At 37.6% G+C, this 24,858-nt stretch overlaps 1 protein-coding gene across 1 annotated transcript in view; it reads right to left on the minus strand.

Moving 5' to 3' along the window:
- The window catches only part of TMEM260 (transmembrane protein 260), an 85,789-nt gene that overhangs the window by 8,442 nt on the left and 52,489 nt on the right, over positions 1-24,858 (minus strand). The window contains exons 6-13 of the mRNA XM_006864614.1: positions 24,455-24,634; positions 22,357-22,397; positions 19,431-19,514; positions 17,925-18,039; positions 15,890-16,062; positions 12,933-13,104; positions 9,325-9,473; positions 912-1,088 (exon numbers count right to left, since the gene is read on the minus strand). Coding sequence (XP_006864676.1) covers positions 912-1,088; positions 9,325-9,473; positions 12,933-13,104; positions 15,890-16,062; positions 17,925-18,039; positions 19,431-19,514; positions 22,357-22,397; positions 24,455-24,634 — 1,091 coding nt within the window. The remainder of the gene's footprint in view (positions 1-911; positions 1,089-9,324; positions 9,474-12,932; positions 13,105-15,889; positions 16,063-17,924; positions 18,040-19,430; positions 19,515-22,356; positions 22,398-24,454; positions 24,635-24,858) is intronic.

Raw genomic sequence — 24,858 nt, forward strand, 5'->3', positions numbered from 1 at the left:
GTAACAGAATACCTTTGAAAGCAGGGGTGTTGTTAAGTGGTGTCGAGTTGGTTCTGACTCATATCAACCATGTATAGGGGTTTCCAAGGACCAGCTTGTGAGCTTGAACCACTGATCTTACACAGTTCAAACTGACCTTGAGGTCTAGTGGGGGCTGGGGAACCTTTTTTTCTGCCCAAACTTAGAATTCGTGGGCCATACAAAACGATCAACTTAAAAAAGTAGACTGCTACATTTCATTAATTCACTCCTAATGTGATAATGTCCTAATGTTATGTCCTGGTGTGGTGCTGTGGGTTAATGTGCTAAACAGCGAAGTTAGTTTGAACCTCAAGGTCGGTAGTTCACACTCACCAGCCGCTCCTCAGAAGCCCTATACCGGCTTGATTAGTGGGAACTAACTTGCTAGCACTTAACAACTACAAGCTGTAAGTATGATTATTAAGGAGCTTTGGTAGCATAATGGTTACGAATTGGGCTGCGAACCTTAAGGTCCGCAGTTCAAAACTACCAGCCGCTCTGCGGGATAAAGATGAAGCTTTCTGTTCCCATAAAGATTTATAGCCTCGGAAACCCTGTATAGGGTCGCTATGGGTCAGAACCGACTCCATGGCATACAACAACAGTTTAATACAGTCAGCAGCTCCTGTGAGAGTATAGCAGTTACATCCAGAACAGTAGCTAGGTTGTGCATCTGGGGAAAGCGGCCCAAACACGCTATTACCAGCAAGGAACAACAGGGTGGTCAAACAAAATGACTGCTATGGTGCCTGCATCAGTTTAGTCATTTTATGGTGCTCTGTGAGCAGCAAGTAACAGTATCAGCAATGAATAAACACAAAACAAAGTGAATGTAGGCACATTTCTTTAGCCACTACAAAACTCATTAAAACTAGAACTCTTGCTCATACCGTCCATAGTCTTCAGTCCAGTTATAGATGTTTCTTGTCAAGTTAATCCATTCCTCAGGGTTGAAAACAATCTCTGAAGAGACTAATTTGTCACAAGAGCCCCATGGCCAAAGCGAATAATTCTTTTTCCAGGTGGGATCACCTTCATGAATTCCTATGCAAACAAATGTTTCTTTTCTATTGAAGACAGAAAAAATATATGATACACATTTAACTTAAAAAGTTCAAAATTCAAAGTAAATGTAATTAATGGTAGATTCTTTTCAAGTCTTTTTCAAGTCCTTAACTTTGATTACCATTTGTGAATAGTTTCGTTTTTGTTTTTTTTTAAATTTCTCTTCGTGTATAAATGCTGCTTCTAGGGGATGGAGGGAAACAGAGAGACACAGACAATAAAACCTGGCTGTTCCTAACAGTTGACGAGCTCACTCGAGGACATATTTTATAAGGGAAACTCATATAACACTGTCTCACACATAGACATAAATGCTTTCTGATGCCTTAAACATTTTCAGGTACAAATATGCCTCACGTTGTATTCCTACTAAAAGTAGTTTCTCCTTCCTCAAACTCTAATTGCATTTTATTTTTGTTACTCTTTTACTATTATACTTAAAATTTGCATTTGAATTCTCGCTGGTTGGTCCAGAAACATCCTAAGGCTAGGCTCTCTATTCCTGAATAAACTCTGAATCCCACACAGCATGAAACATAGCTAGTGCACTATAAATATTTTCTAAATGGAGTTAATTAGCTTTGAATGACTATTAGGAGCTTCGAATCCTGCAAAAACTAGTATGAGAAATGGTTTAAATAGCCTTGGTTCAAAAGATGTATAATTAATAGTTGTATTCCGATTTTTGCTTTACGCCTCAATAACTGTTACTAAATAGAGAACGAGAAAAAAGGAGGGTATTGGGGGATCACTGAAAAGTAAAAACTTCATGAACTTTGAAGCAAGACACTTCAAGAAACACAATTCTGGCCTAGAATTTAAAGTGAATATGACTATCTTTTAGAGCTGTTGAGGATATAAATACAGTTTTAAAACATAATAGGATTCTGGTTCTTGGGCAGAGAGTAAAAAACATATTATCCTATCTAGTCCACCTGACACAACTATGATTCCTGGGCCGAATCCATGGAGCAGCTACCTGAGGATTCTGAAAATGAATGGAAAAAAGAAGACTGAGCAAGGAGATGAGAATTAGCAGTTCCACCAAATCAGTGGTGAGGCGGCCATGTTCCCGCTCCAGTGAAACCCAGAAGTGTGTACCATGTGTGGTCAGAAAGACCACCAAGGAAAGGGCTTGCTTTCTAGCTCAGGGAACAGGGAAGGAAATCCTAAGGTCAGAATGAGTGGCAACCTCTGAGGTTTTGTCCCCAGCCCCAGGCGATGATGCGACACCCGCCTGTGAAGAGATAGCAACATAGGAATGGCAGAGGCAGCGGGGACTAGTGTCTAGAGTTCTGAGTGGAACCCTTTTCTCTGACCGAAAGAGCCAGCTGTGAGTTTAGCAAGGTTGCAGCACAGAAGGTTTACATACACAAAATCAGTTTCATTTCTCTACAACAGCAATGAACAACTGGGAAACAAATAAAAAAGACAGTATGACAGTATTTCCCAAATTAAATAGCTAGTTATAAATATAACCAAATATGTAGCGCCTATAAGCTGAAATTTATAACATGTTGACAAAAGAGATCAAACAAGGCTTAAGTGAATGAAGAGAGGTTCATGTTCATGTTTTGACAGATTCAGTATCATCAAGCTGTCCATGCTCCCCACAGTAGACTAAGTAGTTGTTAGATGCTGGTCAATCAGTTCCACTCACAGTGACCTTGTATAGTGTTTCTCAGTAGTGACTGATTGGTTTGTTATCAGTTATCAGTCTAGTGCTTACCATGCAGGCACCACTGTTGTTGGTAAGTGCCATTGAGTCTGTTCCGACTCACAGGGAGCCTGGATAGGATTACCGAAGAGCAACTGGTAAGTTTGAACGTCGCCTTACAGTTCAAATGACCTTGTAGTCCAGTGCTTCATACTACAGCACCACACAAGTGTCATAGACTCGAATCTAATAATTCCAATGAAAAATCCTACAATTTTTTGGGTTTTTTTCATAGATACAAAGATGCAAATGAAGTTCAATTACCTTCTAGTGTACCAAGCATGATGTCCTTCTCCAGGCACTGGCCCCTCCTGATAATATGGCCAAAGGATAAGATACGAAGGAACATTCTGGCTGTACTTCTTCCAACACACTTTTGTTTTCTCTTCTGGCAGTCCATGGTACTTTTAATATTCTCCTCCAACATCATAACTTAAATGCAACAATTCTTTTGCATTCTTCCTTATTCACTGTCCAAAATTCACATGCATATGAGGTTATTGACAATACAATGGCTTCAGTCAGGCGTACCTTAGTCCTCAAACTGACATCTTTGCTCTTGAGCACTTTCAAGAGGTCTTGCGCAGCAGATTTGACTAATGCAATATATTGTTTATTTTCTTGGTTGCTGCTTCCCTAAGAGTGGATGGTTGTTAGGTACCACTGAGTTGGTACCGACTCACATAGTACAACAGAATGAAACACTGTCCTGTCCAGCATCAACCTTGTTTAATTTCTTGACTGCTGCTTTCATGAGTGTTGATGGTTGGTCAGAGCAAACTGAAGGCTTTGACAACTGTAATTTTTATCCATTTATATGAATGTTGTTTATTAGTCAAGTGGTGAGAATTTTTGTTTTCTTTATATTCAGGTACAACCTATACTGACAGCAGTGGTCTTTGATCTTCATCAGTAAGTATTTTAAGTCCTCTTCACTTTCAGCCAGCAATGTTGTATTGCCTGCATGTCGTAGTTTGTTAGTCTTCCTCCAACCCCGATGCCACATTTTTCTTCATATATCTTCTCAGATTATGTGCTCAACACAGACTGAATGTTGTTGTTGAATACCATCATATTGATTTTGACTCATAGCGACCCTGTATAGGGTTTCTGAGGAGTAGCTGGTGAGCTTGAACCATCAACCTTGCAGTTCAAACCAACTTTACAGTTCTGCGCATTAACCCATAGCGCCACACCAGGACTCCATACAGACTGAGTAAGTATGGTGAACGAATACAACCCTGGCGCACACCTTTGCTAATTTTAAATCATTCAGTGTTCCCTTGTTTTGTACAAACAACTGCCTCTTGGTCTGTGTCCATACAGGTTCCTCATGAACACAATTAAGTATTCCGGAATACTCATCCTCCACACTATTATCCTCCACACTTGCCATGAACAACACAATTGAAAACCTCTGCTACTCAATAAAGCACAGGTCAACATCTTTCTGATATTCTTTGCTTTCAGCCAAGATCCATCTGATGTCAACAATGATATCCCTCGTTCCAAGTCTTAGTCTGAATTGGCTGGAACCTCTGGCAGTTCTCTGTCAATGTATGTTTGCAGCCATTTCTGGATTATCTTTAGTAAAATTTTACTTTTATGAGATATTAATGATATTGTCTGATGAGTCCTGCATTCCACTGGTCACCTCTCTTTGGAAGGGGCGGAAATATGGATCTCTTCCAGTCCGTTGGCCTGGTAGCTGTCTTCCATATTTCTTTGCATAGATGAGTGAACGCCTCCAGTGCCGCATCACTTTGTTGAAAGATTTCAATTTGTATTCCATCAGTTGCTGGAGCCTTGTTCTTTGCCATTGTCTTCAGTGCACCTTAAATTTCTTCCTTCAGTATCATTGGTTCTTGATCAGATGCTACTTCTTGAAATGGTTGAACACTGACCATTTCTTTTTGGTACAGTGACTCTGTGTATTCCCTCCATCTTCTTTTGATGTTCCCTGCATCATTCTATATTTTGCCCATAGACTTCATCAATACTGTAAGTTGAAGTCTGAATTTTTTCTTCAGTTCCCTCAGAAATACTAAGGGTGTTCTTCCCTTTTGTTTTTCTAACTCTAGGTCTCTGCACATTTTGTTACAATATTTGACTTTGTCTTCTTGAGCTGCTCTTCGAAAATTTTTATTTACCTATTTTACCTTCTCATTTCTTCCTTTTGCTTTAGCATCTCTATCCTGGAGAGCAAGTTTCAGAGTCTCTTCAGATAGCCATTTGGTCTTTGCCTACTTTCGTGTCTTTTTAATGAAGTTTTGCTTTATTCCTGTATGATTTTCTTGATGTCATCCCACAACTCTTCTGGTCTTCATTCTTTAGTGTCTAATACAGCAAATCTATTCTTGAGATGATATCTAAATTCAGGTGGGATATGTTCAAGGTCATATTTTGGCTCTCATGAACTTGTTTTAGTTTTTTCAGCTTCAGCCTCAACTTGCATGTGAGCAGTTAATGGTCTGTTCCACACTTCACCCCTGGCCTTGTTTTGGCTGATGATATGGAGCTTTTCCAGTCTCTTTCCACAGATGTAATCAATTTGATGTCTATGTATTCCATCTGGTGAGGTCCAAGTGTATATATAGTCTCTTATTGTTGCTTTAAAAAAGTATTTTCAATGAAGAAGTCATTGGTCTTGCAGAATTCTATCATGCAATCTCCGGCATCGTTTCTATCACCAAGGACACATTTTCCACCTACTGATCCTTTTCTTATTTCCAGCCTTTGCATTCAATCATCATTCATTATTAATGCATCTTGAGTGCATGTCTGATCAATTTCAGACTGAAGAAGTTCATAGAATTCTTCAATTTCATTATCATTGTCATTGGCTTTAGTGGTTGGTGCATAAATTTGACTAACAGTGGTATTAACTGGTCTTCCTTGTAGGTATATGATATTATCCAATCACAGATAGCATTGTATTTCAAGATAGATCTTGAAATATTCTTTTTGATGATGAATATGACACCATTTTCCCCCAATTTGTCATTCCCAGTATAGTAAACCATGTGGTTGTCAGATTCAAAATGGCCAATACCAGTCCACTTCAGCTCACTAAGGCCTAGGATATTGTTACTTAGGCATTCCACTTTATTTCCAACAATTTACAAATTTTCCTAGATTCATACTCCATACAGTCCTTGTTCTGATTATTAATGGATGATTACAGTTGTTTGTCTTTATTTTGAGTTGTGCCCTATCAGCAAATAAAAGGCCTGAGAGTCTTACTCCATTTGCGTCATCATGCTCAACTTTGATTAGGCAACTCTTCCCCAGTCATACTTTGAGTGCCTTCCAATCGGAGGGGCTTATCTTCTGTCACTATATCTGAAAATGTTCTAGTATTTTTCATCATGTTTCAATATTTTGATGTTATTTGACACTTTTCCACTGCTATTGCTAAGGTTTTCAGTGAGTAAATATTCAGAAGTAGTCTGTCTGTCTTCGTTTAGTAGTACAACATCTGAAGACTGTCCACCATAGGTATCTCTGCTGGTATTTAAAATACCAGTGGCCTATCTTACAGAATCACAGCAACACACAAGCCACCACAGTAAAACACATTGACAGTCGAGTGGTGGGTTGATGGTTAATCCAAGGAAAATGAAATCTTTGACAAAATGCTAAATATAAAACTATAAAACTCTTAGTGTTCTTAGATATGACGTTAAAAGCATGGTCCCTTTAAAAGAAAAAGTTAATTCAGTTTTATCAAATAATTTGCAAAAGAAATTATTAAGTAAAGAATTACATGTCATATCTGACAAAATATTTGTATCTAGAATATATAATCATAAAGCTCAACAAGAAAAAAAACAACCTACCAAACCCACTTTTAAATATGAAAAATTGTATGTACACAAAAACCTGTACATGAGTACTTACAGTAGCTCTATTCATAACTGTCAACAATTGGAAACAACCCAAATGTCCTTCAACAGGTGAAACGATAAGTCAACTGTGAAACATCCATAAAAAGGAATTATCAGAAAGTTATGTACTTATGAATATATATATATCTCAACACAGAACAGTCTGTGGTTGCCAGGCATCAGGCAACAAGGAAATATGATACCTAGGAAAAATCTTGGGGGTTATGGAGCTCTCCTGTATCCTGATTGTGGTACCAGTTACAGAATATATATGTGTGAAAACACATACAACTGTACACCAAAGAAAGCCAGGATCACTGCCTATTAATTTTAATACAAGATTTTAAAAATACAATGTTGTTGTGAAGTGCCTTAAAGTCAGTTCTGACTCAAAGAAACCCAGAGCTGTAAATCTCTGTGGGAACAGAAAGCCTTATCTTTCTCCTGTGGAGCCGCAGGCAGACTTAAACTGCAGACTTTGCGGTTCAGTCCAGTGCTTGTCATATGAAGCCACCATGCTCCCCATATTATGTTTGTGTTCATATCTATGTATTATACAAATAGCTTGTGGTCTACTTGAATTTGGAAATGCGTGTCATTCATCTTTTTATTGCCAGGGCCTAATACAAGTTTGGAGTCCTGGTGTGGCACTGTGGGTTACTGCGCTGGACTTCAAAGTTGGTTTGATCTGCAGGTTGGCCATTAAACTCACCAGCTGCTCCTCGGAAACCCTATACAGAGTCACTATGGGTCAGAACCGACATAGTGGAACTTAATAATAACAACAATACAAGTTTGGAATCCAGGTATGGTGCTGTAAACTAAGCAGTGGACCGCTAACCACAAGGTTAGCAAGTCAAACCTACTAGTCGCTCCCTGGAAACCCTACGCAGGGTCACTATGAAGCCAGAACCAACTCGATGGTACTTAATAATCACAGGAACAATACAAGTTTTTGCTGTTGTAAAGTGCCGTCGAGTCAATTCCAATCCATAGCAACCCTTAAAGGGTTTCCTAGGAGCAGCTGGTGAGCTTGAACCACCAACCTTGTAGTTCAAACGGCTTTACAATACAAGTAGATATCCAATAAATGATTATGGGATTGAGTTATATAAAATTAACAAATGTGCTTATATGGAAACTTTGATGGTTCTTGAAGGAGCCCTGGTAGCGTAGTGGTTACGAATTGGGCTGCGAACCTTAAGGTCAGCGGTTCGAAACTACCAGCCGCTCCGCGGGAGAAAGATGAGGCTTTCTACTCCCGTAAAGATTTACACCCTCGGAAACCCTGTACAGGGTCGCTATGGGTCGGAACCAACTCGACGGCACTTAACAACTATTTTATTGCACAATAGAAAAAGTAACTATGACTGTCCCAGGGAGCGTCTCTATGAGGTAAATGGCATGGTAGTTGCAGTGATGGGCTCCAACATACCGATGCCTGTGAGGCGTGTGTAGGGCCAGGTGCTGCTTATCATCATACTGAAAGTCAGCAGGAGTCAATGCAAGTGCAGACTGACTGGAAATTGACCTCCCCAAGCACACTGATACCCATTACCTTCATAAGCAGTAAGGAGCTCTGCAGGTGCTGTGGGAAGAGCACTGGGCAGTTAGCCACAATGTCAGCAGTTCAAACCCACCAGCCGCTCCTAAGGAGAACGATGAGACTGTCTTGTAAAGACTGATAGTCTCAGAAACCCGACACTGACTGGGTTCTCTATGAGTCAGAACTGACTTGATGGCTGTGGGCTTGGTGGACTTTTGGATCATCAGTAGTACCATATCTTTATGAAAAGAATGTGCATGTTATACGTTTTTGCCAACCTTCCGTATCATTTTCTTAGGTGCACTGTGTGTCCCTAGGGTGTGTTATTTATGTATTATTTGAGAAAAAAATACAGTATTCAGGAGCCACAGTAAACTTCAGCCTCTCAACATCAAAAGTACTACATTATGATCTTTGTTGCGGTTGTTGTTAAGTTCTTTGCTGGGGATAATGTAGGTTTGGAATTTATAAAGAATTTAAGAAGTTTCCTTTATGAAAAAAATAGAACTAATGAAATACATTTTTCTCCTTCAAGCTCTGGACACAATCCCCAGCATCTCCGATAGAGGAGAAATGTTCAGCACCATACTACTGAAGTATATGAATTCACAATTCTTACATTTTATCTCAGCTAGCATAACTGTTTTTCTTATTTATAAAAATGTCTTATCTCTTATAAAAAAAAAAATCTTAAGCTATTTTTATATTGTGATTATTCCTGGAAAACATTTGCTGTACACTTAAAAGTAGGCCCCGGTGTTCATCTGGGGAAACTATAATTGCCTGTGATCCACCTGCAATGATTTCAAGTAGGCAGACACATCTCCAATTTCTCTGAATTGTACTAAGATCTTATTTGCTGTTCTTGCTAATCTGTCTTTATTTTTCCTTTACCCAGAACAATAACATTTATTTCTGCTTGGTCTCATTTATGTGCAGTTATTCAATTTAATTACAAAGATAATCTCACTGGTGACAGGGAAATAGGTGCAGAAAATTGGTCTTTTGGATGAGGCACAGCTGCTACATAAACAATTTTAGAAAAGCTTAAGATTTTAGAAAAGCTATTATATGAAAATAATGCTTACTGTTTATTTATTTCAAGAAAATGATGAAGATTAAATGTGACCATCCCAGTAGGTAATATTCCTTCCACAGGATTCCACCGATTCCCGGGAAAGTTGACACCTGGTAAATGCTTTGCCATCTTGGGCAAATACCACTCGTAAGTCATCATCTGCCATTAAAAAAAAAAAAACAACAAAAAAACCACAAATAACATCAGACTTTTTGTATATTTTTCAAAGAATCAAGTTTATCAAATACAATGAAAAGATTTTAAAATGTAAATACACTCATTGAACAAATACATAGTCATACCACTAGAAAAACAAACAAGCACGACCTATGTACATTGTACCAATTACTTTTCTTATGACTTGGATTTGATATCTTAATGTAATAACTCCCATCAATGCACTAGCACTTTGTTGTATTTTACCTGTAGGTATTTGGTTAACTACCCAGAATGACCTTTCCCCTTATACCTACAGTAAGCATACTCAACTTTCTGGACATGCTTAAATATCACTTCCTCTAGGATGTTCTCCCCAGTTTCCATAGCCAGAAATGGCATGCTTCTATAAATCTTTGTACCTGCCGGTTACAGCTCTTAGCGTATTCCTCCCTAGACTGTGGATTCCTAGAGGGAAGCGACTGTATCTTTGCATCTTTATGTCTCTGCACACCGCCTAACATATACAACAGTTCTCAAAATTGGTTTGCTGAAGTTGAAACTTCTGTGACGGGCAAGCTAGACAACCTAGACAAAATACAGAGATGTGCCACGCCTCCATTCTTTCATTCCTTCAAAAAAACAAGTGTAACTTAACTATAATGAGTAAAATAGAATCCCCTGCTCTTGAGAAACTCAATCACATGATAATCCAGGCCTATGTGACTATGAGGGAAAATCCAGAGAAGTGCAAAAAGGCTGCCCTAGAACACTAATATCATGAATGGTTTGTATTATAATCCCCCAAATCTCCTTTCTCAAGTATTCTGTTTCTAGCACTCAAAAGCATGCTACCTTATATAATGATCAATCCGTTTTGTAGTAAGGAGAACAGAAACTCTGAGGGGAAGAATCATTAGTCCCCTGTCATACATACAGGAAGTAACTGAATGGATATTTGAATTTATGATGAATTACCTCTGAAATCCATGCTTCTTAATTACAGTAACTGACATCCCAAATAATATTTAAAGCCAGGCTATGGTGCCATTTTGTAGAAAAGTAAACCTAGCTTTTTCCAGAAGTTAGACTGAAACTCAACTGAATCAATCTCTGTACATGACAGAAATACAAACTGCTTACTAAAGCACACATAAGTTTCAAGTTCTACTACATGGTGCATAGGAATCATGGTGTGGCGCTGTGGCTTAATGTGTGGACTGCAAGGTCACTCTGAAACACAAGGCGATTCCAAGTTCACCAACCATTCCTCAGAAACCCTACACAGGGTCGCTATGAGCCGGAACTGACTAGACTGCACTTAACAACAACAACACTACATGGCGCTGTAAGATTAGCACTGATCTGCAGACCCCAACATGGGCAGTTCAAACCTACCAGCTGCTCCTCGGAAACCCAAACCCTATACGGGGTCACTAGGAGTCGGGATCAACTCAAAGGCACTTAAAAACAACAACAGCTGCATTTACAAGTCTGGTTTTTACAGTTTTCTCCCAGACATTACTAATTACTCATTAATTCAGCATAAACATATCAAATATTACACCTAATAATTTGCTCAAACTAATCACATTATTCTTTCAAAATGAAGAATTTAGCTTTTCCTGATGACCACTCTGAAAGCATTAGAGGTAAGTACTGTTGCCTTTGTAGTACTTACATTGTAAATCATAAATCTTAAATTTAAGTTTACTTCTTCAGTTCCAGAAATGCGTTTTAACAGTTCTTGAAATTTTCATGTCTTCTTGAAACACATTTTTATCATTGGATCAACAAACCAAATCCAAACTTCATACTTCACTTTCATAGCAGAATTTTGTTGTTGTTGTTGTTAAGTGCCGTCGAGTCGATTCAGACCCATAGCGACCCTGTATAGCGTTTCCAAGGAGCAGCTGGTGAGCTTGAACCACCGAACTCGCAATTCAAACGACTTTGCAGTCTGACGCATTGGCCCACAGCGCCACACCAGGTCTCCTTTCAGAGCAGAATAGTGGGTAATAATTTCTACGTTGAGTAAAATGTTTACTAACCCACAGTAGGATTTCTTTATGTTCAACTGAATTTAACACTGTCCGCTGGTCAAGAAATTAAATTAATTTGAGTGGTTAACTTGACAAATGACTTAAAAATAAACTTAGCAATACAGCAAATATTCCTATGGTCGGCTATAAGGACTGGAGTCCTGGTGTGGCGCTGCGGGATAATGCGCTGTACTGTTTGAAGTCAGTTTCAACGGAAGGTCTGGAGTTCAAGCTCACCAGTCACTCCTGGTTGGAACCAACTTGCTGGCACGTAGCAACATCAACAACATGCCATATGGACTAGTTGTTAGTTACAGTCTATTCTTTAATTCATGACAACCTTGTGTGTTGCAGAGTAGAACTGCTGCACAGTAATTTCTTAGCTGTAATCAATCTTAAGGGAACGCTGGTAGTATAGTGGTTACAAGTCAGGCTGCTAACTTCAAGGTCAGCAGTTTGAAACTACCAGCTCTTCCACAAGAGCAAGATGAAGCTTTCTGCTTCTGTAAAGATTTACAGCCTCGGAAACCCTATGCAGGATCGCTGTGTCAGAAGCTACTCCATTGCACACCACCACTACCAATTAACCTTAACAGAACCGTATTGCCAGTCCATTTCTTCTGTGGTACCATAGGGTGACTTTGAACCAACAGCCTTCAGCTAACATCAAGTACAAACCATCTTCACCACCTATGGAGCAACCTGGTGCAGCACTGTAGGATAAGCACTGGACCACAAGATTGGTTTGAACCACAGAATTGGTGGTTCAAACTCACCAGCCTCTCCTCAGAAACACTGTGCAGGGTGGCTACGAGTTGGAATCAACTCAACGGCACATTACAACAACAGACTAACTTATGGAGTACTGGTATGGCTCTGTAGGATAAGCACTGGACTGCTAATCAAAAAGTCAGTGGTTCAAAGACAGTGGTTCAAACCTACCAGCTGGTTCTTGGAAAGCCTATTTAGGGTCACTGAGTCAGAACTGACTCGACAACACTTAACAACAATATGGACCAACAGATGAACTAGAGACTTAGGAGTATCATTTGAATCCAACATGAAACACATTAATTTTTAAAACATTTAGTTAAAATGAGGAAAAAGCAACTCATATGACTTATTATTAGTTCAACTACACAAAAGAATGCTACGTGTTGCTGGAGGATAAGCACCAGACCGCAAAGTTGGTTTGAACTTGGAAGGCCAGTAGTTCAAATCCACCAACCGCTCCTTAGAAACCCTGTACAGGGTCACTAGGAGTAGGCACTGACTTGACACTTAACAACAACAACTTCTACATTAGCATGATCGTGAAAACTGTACACCCATGCGCTGCTTTTAAAAAAAAAGGTCGTTTTTAAAAAATATATTTTAAAATTGCTATTACTACATCCAAGTATTTTTTTCATATACTTACTTCCTGATCCACTAATGAAATATCTGGCCTCAGCCCCTCACAGTAATGCACGTAACGGAGAGAGTTTCCTGGCAAGTCTCCTCTCAGTAAGATAATTGCATCATGAGGCATAGAGGATAGAAGGTTCTTTGCAAATGTATCGATCACATAATTGTTCCTTTGATCACAAATGCTAAATAAAAGAATGAAAAAGCATTATTAAAAAGCAACATTTTGCTACAGCTTCAATAAGATTGGGCTGATTTTCCACCCCATCGTTTGCCCACCACACATCTACACCTTATCTTTCCCAGTATTCCGATGTATTTCCTCTGAGAAGATGTGTATGTTTGAAAAGAGAATACTATCATCTGAGATAAAGAAGAACTAATGGTGGTTTTAGAAAAAAAACAAAAAACCGTCTACTACCTCACTCATCGAATTCATCTTTTCCATTAAAAGGGAATCATTTAGTACTCAAGAAAAAGTCCTTTTTTTCCCCTCTAAAAACATGTAAGTTCATTTTAAAAACAAGGTTTCCAACTGCACTGGAAATTTAAAGTAATTTCATGTTACAGTATTTTTCTCAAATAATGCTCTTATGTAAGTAACACATATAATATGAGGAAATTGGCATAGCATGCTTACAGAAAAAACATGTGGGGTGTAGGGAGTTGCACGGTTGGCCAAAAACATGTAATATGTGTGGAGCTTTTTTGCATAAGAATGTGCTAATTTCATTTACTCAAAGGACTTTTCAGAAATGCCAAAGGAAATCTGGCCAATTTCTGACATAAATGTAGTTATTTGTAAGACTCCCTTTCATCCAGAGGTTGACCCTGAACCACAAGCTCTCTGTGTACTTCTCTCACATTGAGACCAAGAAATCACTAGGGAAGGAGGCCAACGAGAAGAGAAGGCAGGCGTAGTTTGTTGAGTTGTTGCTTTCTTTCGAGGCATTATTTGCTATTGCCAACAACAACAACAGCAGTCTGACTCTTTTTAGTAATGAAGTGGACTTTCTAACTTCAAAGAAAAACTGGCAGGGATTTTGAGAGCTTTCCATAAGAAAAGAAAAAAGATTATTTAAGGGACTAAAAGCATTAAAAAAATAAAAGGAACAAGCAATATCTTTCTTGCTACTGTTGAGTGCATTACATTTACTACAGCTGAGAAACATGACCTTCAGCTGAATCACTAGTCTCAGAAAACAAACATACACTTCTAGGGACAAACAGTAGCTCTGTCTTTGTCATGGAGGTAACCATCAGCGCTTCCCACTATGATTCCCTACTCTGTAGTGAGATGTCTCACCTTCTGTCACCCAACAAAGATGCTCTCTCTTCCTTCCACTGAGCAAAAAAAAAATCCAAACAAAATAAAACTCCAGCCTGTGCAAGCATCCCGAGTATCAAACTTGAACTGCTCCAAAAGCCTGAGCCAGCAGACAACAGGAGTAGGAAAAAAAAAAAAAAGACTGGGCAAAAACACTGTACACTTGGTGACTCCTTGTGGAGTTTGTTATGGCGGTGTGCCTAGGACTTCACACCCTTCCCACGAGGCCACGGTGAGGCAGGTATCCAAAAACGGGCTCTACCAGATCATATAAAGAGCACTGGTTTTCAACGTTAAGTTGACTGTGTAACTGTAATCTTTAAATGCGCATACTGCCATGACTTTAAACTTGAAAGGCCTCTCCTAAGTCTGTAATGTTGACTCAGCACTGCTAGAAATAAGTGAATTTCAATTAAAATGTGATGAACATCTTTTCTGTTAGATGGTAGTTTTCATGGTCATTGTTATGGAAATAGAACTGAAAATAAATACATATATGCTAATGATGCGTAAGGGCTAAGAAACTTTACTGACTTTTTATTTGTTTGACAGTTTTAGATGAGGACTTTATTATATACATACAATGCATATTAATTTGACAACCTACATTAAATGATCCAATTTCGTGAAAACTACCAACTACCAAAGTCATCCAGGATAAAACACTTGAATAATGAATGAAGAGATTCATCTGTAGTTATTAAAATTCCACAAAATAAAATCCTATGCCCAGATAGCTTTACCAGCAAGAAAAAGAAATAAAAGGCATGTAGATTTGAAAGGAGAGAGAACTGTCCTTATTTGTAGATGCCATGACAGCTTATGTAGAAAATTTCAGGGAATAGCATTTTAGGATTACCACTAGACTGTGAGCCGCAAGGTCAGCAGTTCAAAACCACCAGCTGCTCTTCAGAACACCTACACTGGACTGATATGAATCAGAACTGACTCAATGGCACTTAACAACAACAACAACAACAACATAGGACACAAGTTAAATGCATAAAATTCAATCAGAACTGACTCAATGGCACTTAACAACAACAACAACATAGGACAAAAGTTAAATGCATAAAATTCAATTATATTTCAATATATGTTGTTAGGTGTCATCATGTTGGTACTGACTCATAGCGTCCTTATGTACAAAAGAAGAAAACAGCTCCCTGTCCTGTGCCATCGGACTTCATTTTAAAATGAACATTCATGACTACAGGATGAACAAGATAAGAGCAAGGTATTATTCGAAAGATGAAATCATTCATGTATAAAGTGAATCCCTTTTAGGACACGCAAGAAGTCCCAAATGCCTTTATTTTCCTTCCAAGTGGTATTTTACATATATAGTCCAGGGTCTCTAGGGTTCTTTGGAAGAAAATACACAAATCACATGCACCACCCAGCTTCTTGCTTGCAATGGCCTGAAACTACACATCATCCATGTTGACATTCTGGTTCAGGAGGATTAGCAATCCCAAAAAGGTTAAGAATCATTGCATTTAGACCAAGCTGCCCGGTTTTGAAAATCAGTGTTAATTAAAAATAAAATAAAGTCCTACAACCTAAATATTCAAGTATCACTGGCTGGTGTGCTACTTACTTTTCATAAAAAACAAATAACAAAAAACACAACCTTGCGTTACCTGTAATTAGAATATATCTGGTAGGTTACAAAAAGCATAGCTGAAAACCACTCCAAACACTGAAGGTCGATGCTGCTATTCAGCACTCGGTTAGTTTCAGACACTAGTGCAGCCAGGCCGACGCCAGCGAGGACAGCCACCACCGCATTGCTCTGCATCCAGAATCGTTCTACCTGCAAAACAGTGTGTGCAAAGAGTGGGTCCCGTCGACCAGCTTGTGAACTCAAGCACATGCTTATGCATTTAAAAAACAGACCGCATACACCTAGTTAGTTATGCCTGCTGCTGTTCAGATCTTGGTAACTGACTTTTCTAGACGAATTCCATATCACTTCATTTTTTTCAATTTCCAAACATTCCTCCTTTCCGTTTTCACATGAGCATCTACTTCTCTAGATGCACACACACATTCCAGACTGCAGCCTTGCTCTTGAGCCATGAGGGAGTACACACGGGTTTGGGGTTTTACTCCTGATTCGTGTTCACTTATGGCTTCTCTCTGTCCTTTCCCTTACTTCTCCCTGTTGAGTGCAGGGACTGATTTGACTAGGGAGTATGGGGATGGGGAGGGCACGAGTGCCCCTGTCCTCCATCTCTCTGTCTGGGAAGGAGCCGCCCATAGGAAGCACTTATCCAGAGGCAGACTCTGTCCCTGGGGTGGCAATAGGGTGGCCTGTGACTAGGGGGTAAGTCTGTCAATAGTGGGACTCGATCTGAGGGGCCCCCTTTACCCTCAGATATGAAGCATGTTTTCCAGTCTCAGCACTGTCTATGGTAAAGCTGATTCTCCCACCATTTTTGCAGGTTTGTTTCTCAACTGACTCAGAATTTAGGTCATAAACCAAAATTCAAATCCACGGCCGCTTAAGTTGGTTCTGACTCAGCGCGACCCTACACGAAGAGTCAAACTGCTCCCTAGGGATTCTGAGGTGGTAAATCTTTATGGAAGGAGACTAACTCATCTTGTCTCCTGAAGAGCGGCTGGTGGGTTCAAACCTCCAATGCTTAACCCACTGACCAGGCTTCTTTCCTCAGGTGATAACTTGGGGTATGTATTAGGATTCCAAAACACAAGGCAGTCCATTGGTTTCAGCTGCTAAAGAGATACCAAATTTTCAGCATGTGTGGTGCTTTGGGATAAACCACAAGGTTGGGGGTTGAAACGCCCCAGCTGTTCCTTGGAAACCCTACACAGGGCTGCCATGAGTTGGAACTGATTCAAGGGCACTTAACACAACAGAAGAAGAAATGGAGTTCTGGTGTGGTGCTATAGGATAAACACTAGACCTCAAGGTCCATTTGAACTGCTAAGTCAGTGGTTCAAACCCACTAGCTGCTCCTCAGAAACCCTATATGCAGGGTTGCTATGTGTTGGAATCCACTCGATGGTACTTAACAACAAATAAGAAGAAATACCTCAATCTCAGAGAGAGGAGTGTGATAGAAACAAAATGCAATTGATCTTATGTTTGGCGTGGAACTTGTAAATTAAGAAGGATGGGAATAAGCTGGTAAAGAGTCCCGAGCTAAAATCCGTCCTTCTTTTGCTATTAAACAAGAAATAAATTCCAGGAGAAACACAATAGTATCTATACTTGAGGTTTGTACACACACACAGACACAAACTAATAAATCCAGTTTACTTTCTTTTGTTTTCTAGCTAACTACTGGGCTTATGAAATAATTGCTTTTTCTCCACACCAGCAAACAAAAAACGGTCAACTTTACTGGTCAAGAATTTCAGCTTTTGTTATTATGTATATCAGATACTAGCTACTCCAGAAAGAATTTGCTCTTTTACTGGACTCAGGATTCCTTGTGTGGTGCTGTAGGATCAGCATGGAACTGGGAACCACAAGATCGGCAGTTCAAACCCATCCCCAGCTGCTCCTCAGAAACCCTATACAGGGTTGATAGGAGTCGAAACTGACTCAAAGGCACTTTGCAACAACAATGACAAACAAAATTCACAAAGGACACATTTGTACATTTTCCACAAATTTTTTGGTTAAAGAATATATCTAGTAAAACTTACCACACCCATGAAAAGTGGTTTTGAGATATCTAAATTTGCCCTCCAAGCAAAGAACAATGAATAAATGCAAAACATTCCAGTAAAAAGCCATACTAATGATGGATTTTGTTTGTCCCTGCAATAAAAAGAAATCCAAAAATTATCTATATGCATGAACATCAATAATAATAATAATATATCATTTTAAACTAAAAAAGTATTTGGATTTATACAACTTCTCGTTTAGAAAGATCTGCGTTTTAAAAATTTGAGTTCAATAGATAAAGCATCAGTGAAGTACATATTATAGACAAATTGGCACCAGGCAACAAAGAACATTAAGTTAAAATTCATCAATGTACAAACTATGCTTAAGAAGTAGTCAAAAGATATATAAAAAACAAGATGTTATTTTCATGCATCAAAATAATACAGACTTTAAAATGACATATTTCAATCTTGATGAGAATGCTAGTACAATCTTTGAGGAAAGTAATTTGATGATACTTTCAAGGGTCTTAAAATATTTACATTCGTTGACCCAGTAATTTGACAGAGAGACATAAATCTTAAGGACAAAATCAGATATGCAAAGTTTAATCCATAGATGCTTTATTATTATTGGTAATACTGGAAAAAATGGAAGCAATTTAAATATCCTTAAATACATTAACATTTAAATAAATTCTAATATGGTCATGGGATGGAATATTACGTAAACATTTAAATGATCTTAAGCTTTCTACTCCCATAAAGATTTACAGCCTTGGAAACCCTGTACAGAGTCGCTATGAGCCGGAACTGACTCCATGGCACATAACAACAACAAGTATTAATTAAAATATGGCAATATGCTCACATACAACGTTAAGTGTTAACAAAACAAAACTACAAATGTATGTATCCACATACATTTTATAGACAAATGTTAAGTATTCAACAAATTAGAAAGTAAGTGAACACAAAAGTAAATGGTGGTTGGGGATTGTAACCAAGGCAATGAAACCATATACGATAGGATGAATGTAAAGCTAATGTTCTCCCATGTAAACTTTCACATGATTCACAATAAAACATTTAAAAAAAAAAAGTAAATGGAGGTCAACAGTCCTCTATTTTTTAGGATTTCGTTAACATTTGTTTGCTTCTTTTGCAAAGCAACAAATAATACTTGGTTACAGGGTAAAGAATCACACTAGAAGTTTAAGACACCAAACGACTTGTTTAACTAGGTTTTACTACAACAGGGCTTCAACAAGTTCCTGGAAAAATTCCATTATCTTTTGATTACATGTTCCCACAAACTTTATGAAATCCCTTTGTATGGCTCAATTTTTCAAAATCACTGATTTATAACTGGAGGAAAAAAAAAAAAAAAGCCTAGCAAATAAGCAATGCGTTTGTTTTGACAAAAGTAAGTAGGAGAGTCATTTATTTGGAATACAAATGAATACTGACAGTGGTCTACAACGATATATGGAAAACATTCATTCAATCAAAACATGGTCAAAGGGACACATTACTTACTTTCTTACTAAACATAAATTTGCCAAAACTGCAAGGGCTTGAATGTTGAATGAGAGTTCTGTCCTCATGTTTGTTACTTGAGAACTGTAAAAGACAATCTAATTTATTGTTGGCCTAAGAAAAAAGGGGTTAATTCTAAATAAAATACTCTTGGAGGAATAAACATCTGATTATACATTGAATAATTTTTAAGGGTTGGATCAGGTTTTCAAATTATTCATTCTTCTTTTAAAAGTAGGAGAAAAAGTACCATAAAAGTCATATAGTTCTGAAATGTCTTTCAATTGAAGCATTTGGTCACCAGCTTGTATTTTTTAGGTTAGGATCAGAACAAAAATTCTTTCGTCTCTTTGACACTGGCATACTTTTCAGGATACCGCCAGCCAACTAATTTGATAAGTTGTTTGGAATGGGTTGTGATCCTTCTAACAGAGACAAAGACAAGGTCTCCAGTGATTTAGCAAATGAAAGCAAACTTAATTCAAATCCTTTCCTGGAGATTCAATTCAGTCATGAAAAGAAAAGGAAAAGAAGAGTGATTTTTCAACCATTCTTTTCTGTGTTATTTTCTTCCTTAAAGGATTACTTGATTTCTACTAATATTTGATTCAAAAACTGTTTAAGCAATTTCAAAGAAATGTGTCTTTTCCTTCCTACAATTATACTAAATTCTTCCATCAACGAATACACATTTTTCCAAGTGTTATCTGAGCTCTAAAAGAGCATTTAACTACTGCTCTCGCAAGTCTCCAATTTTTAAAAAAGGAAATGACTATACACTCATCATCTCAAAGGACTTTCTTCTCCCTAGTGGCGATTTTACTGGAGAAAATGTGATGCCCTAATTATGGGACACACACAATGTGCATTTTTCTAATGGAGACTCATCTACTAAGAGATGATGTCCTTACTCATTTTCAAACACACTTGAAAAATTGATTCCAGCATGAGGCCCATTTCAAACCATTCTTCAAAAGGAATGAAGGCAGTCCTCAAAATTAATTCTTGGAGATCACTTGCTTAAATGCAAGCTCTAAAGGATGGTCACTGCCTAAGGTTAGATTCAATAATTGCCTTGTCCAGGATTGCAATTGAGAGAGATCATTGGGAGAGAATTTAATTTGTCTGACTGGAGAAGGGTAGATGATTAAGTTCAATCATTTTGAAGGATTTTCTTAGAAGTTAATTATGTCTTGCTTTCTCAATATTCCCATCCCTCTGAAACAATTAAAGACTGCAAATTCTCTCACTCAACCAGAGACTGCTAGGGCTATGCCACCATTTTACATTACAACTTGCTTTCAACAAATAGTGTCAGGATGAGAGGTCATCTCTTAATGTTGAGTCTTTTGGGGTATACAACTACAATGATATTACTTAAATGTTAAGGAGACCTTTATATTCCCAAATAGAGCACTTTTATGAGCACCTAATAAAAGTCAGATTTATGGTCTTGGATTATTCCTGAGCCTTCTTTGACATTCATGTGGGATTTGTATATATGTTTATATATTTGAAAAATATATCAGTAACTCTTCATGCTGTAACAATTGTCAGAAGGTAGAAAGAAAAGAATACGTGGTGGGTCATTTGGCACAAAGTTAAGCAGAATCCGGAGTCCTGGTGTGGTGTTGTAAGATAAGCACTGAACTGCCAACTGCAAGGTTTGTGGTTCAAACTCTTAAACCCTTAAACTATACGAGTCAGAAATGACTAGACAGCACTTAACAATAACACAGAATAAATTGAAAAATTTAAGACACTGATAAAATGAACTTCTTGCTACTTTCTCCCCAACAACAACAAAAGGAGCCACAAAAGTTAGTGAGACATTTAAATATATGTTTAAGATGAAGTGTCAGAACCACAAAAATACTAAATAACTAACCACAAGGAAATAGTTTCAAGAAACAAAGGCTAATAAAACTGCATTTTCAGCCCAGTTTTTACAACTTTTTTTTTTTTTTTTTAATATTGGAAGAATAGACATTCAATGTTAACAGATAATAACAGTGGTTCTCTGGATATAGAAATTATAGATAGTGTTTTGCTTTTCTGTATTTTCTTTGATTATGTATTATGTTTAGTATGAGGAAGAAAGTTACTCAGAAAGAAGGGAAGGAAGGAAGGAAGCCAACAAGCAGATTAAACACATTAGAAACTGAGAGCTTATCAATGGTCTCATGTATATAACTGAAATACTCTCATAGTTTTAAAATGTTGCTGTTAAATAGTCCTGAGAGTCCCAATGAATAATTAGATCACCTCAGTGTTACAGAAAAATGCTCTTCCTTAGTTTTGTATTTCAAACATGATATAAATATTACCGGGGTTGGTATAGATATTTGTCAAATTGCCTTAATCTGTTGGGCTTTAATGTAAGTATTAAACCATTTCTCAGAAAATACTAGTAGCTAATATCAGTGACAAGTTAGTTTAAGATAGTTCTAATAAAGTTGGAGGCTACAAATATTGAAGTACGAAATACAAGACTAGTTACAAGAAAAGGCTTAACAGACACTTTAAAAAAATTAAGCTCTAAAAAATTAAAAGAGCGCAGCATAGACACAAAAAAAATGTTAAAATTCTGCTACATACAATGTTATAAAATGTCTCTAAAAAGAAGGAAGACATAAAATCAGAAAAAAGAACAAATGTTTTTCTAAAGCAATACCATGTTGGGTAATTTTTAATCCAACTGAAACTTCAAACATTTTAGTTTGTAAAGACTATCTAATATTCTCATTCACTGCTGGATTTATTGCTAATTTTTAAGCTATGCTAGAATGTCTGATGAAACAGCTCTGAACCGCAGAACTATAAGTATTTCTCAGGTATGCTTCACAGAGATTAATGCAGCAATCCCTAAAATCATTCAAAGTAACAGAGAATTCATTGAAAAGAGTTTCAAGTATTTCGTACTCACAGCAATATCTTAGACATACTGGATCCCGTTTCAGATTTTGCCTAAACACAAAAGAAAAAAGTTATTTACACAAACATTAAAGTAAAGCTTACATATTAGGCTATTGTATTTCACCATGATGATTTAAAAGACACATATTTTAAATATACAATGTAACTTCTCTCTTTATTCAAAGTTTTCCCTTTAGAACCTCATAGGATTTTTAGAAAGAAGTCAGGTGAAACTTTAAATATCACCCTCCATCAGGAATTCAGAATTAATGCATTGACGAAAAACCAGTTTATCTATTTCAGCAGGAATGATTATTATATCAATGAATTAATAGATAATTCACACTTCTGTTATGGGCTCTTCGTGTTTTTGGTAGATTTGATTAGAGTTTTTTTCTCCAGATAGTTTATAATTTCACAGTTATGTGTGTAGTAAATAATTTTCAAATACTGAATAGCCCTGAATAGTACTGTTTTGGAGTAATCACTATAAATTAAACATGAATATAAACTTAAAGTAACAAACTCTGTCATATAATAATGAACAATTATCCTTCTATTAATCTATTTTCTTATAAAATATATCCTGCATGGCGGTGGTGTTGTTAAGTTCCAGGGAGTCAGTTGTGACTCATAGAGACCTTGTATAGTCTTTCCTAACAGCAGCTGGTTGGTTTTTTAACTGCTGACCTTAATGTTAGCAGTTCAGTGCTTCTAAAGTATATAATGTATATTTAAGGGATAAGAACTTAAAAAAAAAGCCATAGCCCACCTTTCATTTAAGAAACATAACCTAAACCTCATGAGATCAATAAGGTATCTGACACTTGAAATTTCTGATAATTATTCCTGATTTTTTTTTTTTTTTTTTTTAAGGTTTACTACTTTCATTAAACAACAAGTTGTTTCATTCTTACAAGGTCTTTTAGAAATTGTATAAATGGTGTCATATAATATAGGTGCTACCCTTCTAGGACTTGTCTTTTTAAAGTCAAACACCCAAAACACCAACTATTAAAGAAAAACCTGACGCAGTCGCCTCTTTTCACATGAAAAAGCCTTCAGTTTATTCTTCCATTTGTCAGATGCTCTGTACTGTAACCACATTTAATGTTTTCCCCTCATTCGTGACTTAGGGAAAGCAAGGCCTTATGAACCTTTTAAAAACACATTATTTTCTCACATTTAGTGAAATCATATTTTATAAAGCATTTAAAAATCTGCCTTCAGTGTTAAAAATGAAAAACTAACATGAAAACTGTTCATCAAAGAGAAAAAATAAAGTGTTAGCTAAGGTAATTGAAAATATTATTTATTTTCCCCTCAACATTATCCAAACATTTTTATTCAGAGACCAAGAGTCCATAATGACACCCACCGCTTACAAGACCACTGTGCTCCAACTGCAGGTTGTTGTTGTTGTTAAGTACTGTCCAGCCGGTTCCGACTCGACTCGTAGCAACCCTGTATAGGGTGGTGTTGTTATGTGCCGTGGAGTCGGTTCCAACTCATAAGCGACCCTGTGCAGGGTTTTCAAGGCTATTAATCTTTACGGGAACAGAAAGCCTCATCTTCCTGTCACAGAACAGCTGGTAGTTTCGAACTGCTGACCTTGCGGTTCACAGTCCAGTTCGTAACCAGGCTGTGACTCTTAAAAGGAGCAGAAAGCCTTGCAGGCAGGCAAGTCTATTTAATGCTAGATATCCTGAAAAGTACAACCTGCCATACAGGATGATGCCAGGTCAAGAGATAACAAGGTTTTTTCCTAAATGATTTTAAAGCACATATTTGTTATGTAAATAACTGTATATACTCAATGAATAGCGTCCTGGTGTGGTGCTATAGGATAAGTACTGGACTGCTTATCACCAGGTTGGTGGTTCATACCCACCAGCTGCTCCTATACAGGGTCACCATGAGTCGGAACTGATTCCACGGCATTTAATAACAATAACAATTCACTGAATAAGATACATATTTGTTACATGAATAATCAAAATAAAAATTCTATCAATTGTCTTCTTTTCGTTTTCTTCCAGTCAAGGTCCAAGCAGAACACTAGAGTTTTGACACTAACTTCCTTAAAAGGGCTTTCTATAGAAATTTACCAGGCTGAATGTTCCATATTCTTCCCTGAGAAAATGCGTCAAAAATCCTTGCACTGTTGTCTGGTCTCCCCAGGTCCAACGGGCTTGATTGAGGTAGGAGGAGATGGGAAGGTAGAGATAGGGTAGCAAACCAGCACTGAAGCACACACTCAACTTCAACACACAGCCTGCAGAAAGTTCCTGCATTAGAACACATCGGGTTGTACAACGGTTATTTCATCAGAATCATCCTGGAACTTTATGAACACATCGTGGAAAACATCAGACATGTTTACACAGAGCTGATCTCTCCAACTATATCACGTCATGACACAATACTATGTAAAAACCTTCTGATTACAGTGGATTACCAGAAAATTGCATCAGCCTGAACTGCTTTGCATGGCAGCTGAACTATGAATGAG

The sequence above is a fragment of the Chrysochloris asiatica genome, unplaced genomic scaffold (assembly GCF_000296735.1).
Source record: "Chrysochloris asiatica unplaced genomic scaffold, ChrAsi1.0 scaffold00067, whole genome shotgun sequence".
Classification (NCBI taxonomy): Eukaryota; Metazoa; Chordata; class Mammalia; order Afrosoricida; family Chrysochloridae; genus Chrysochloris; species Chrysochloris asiatica.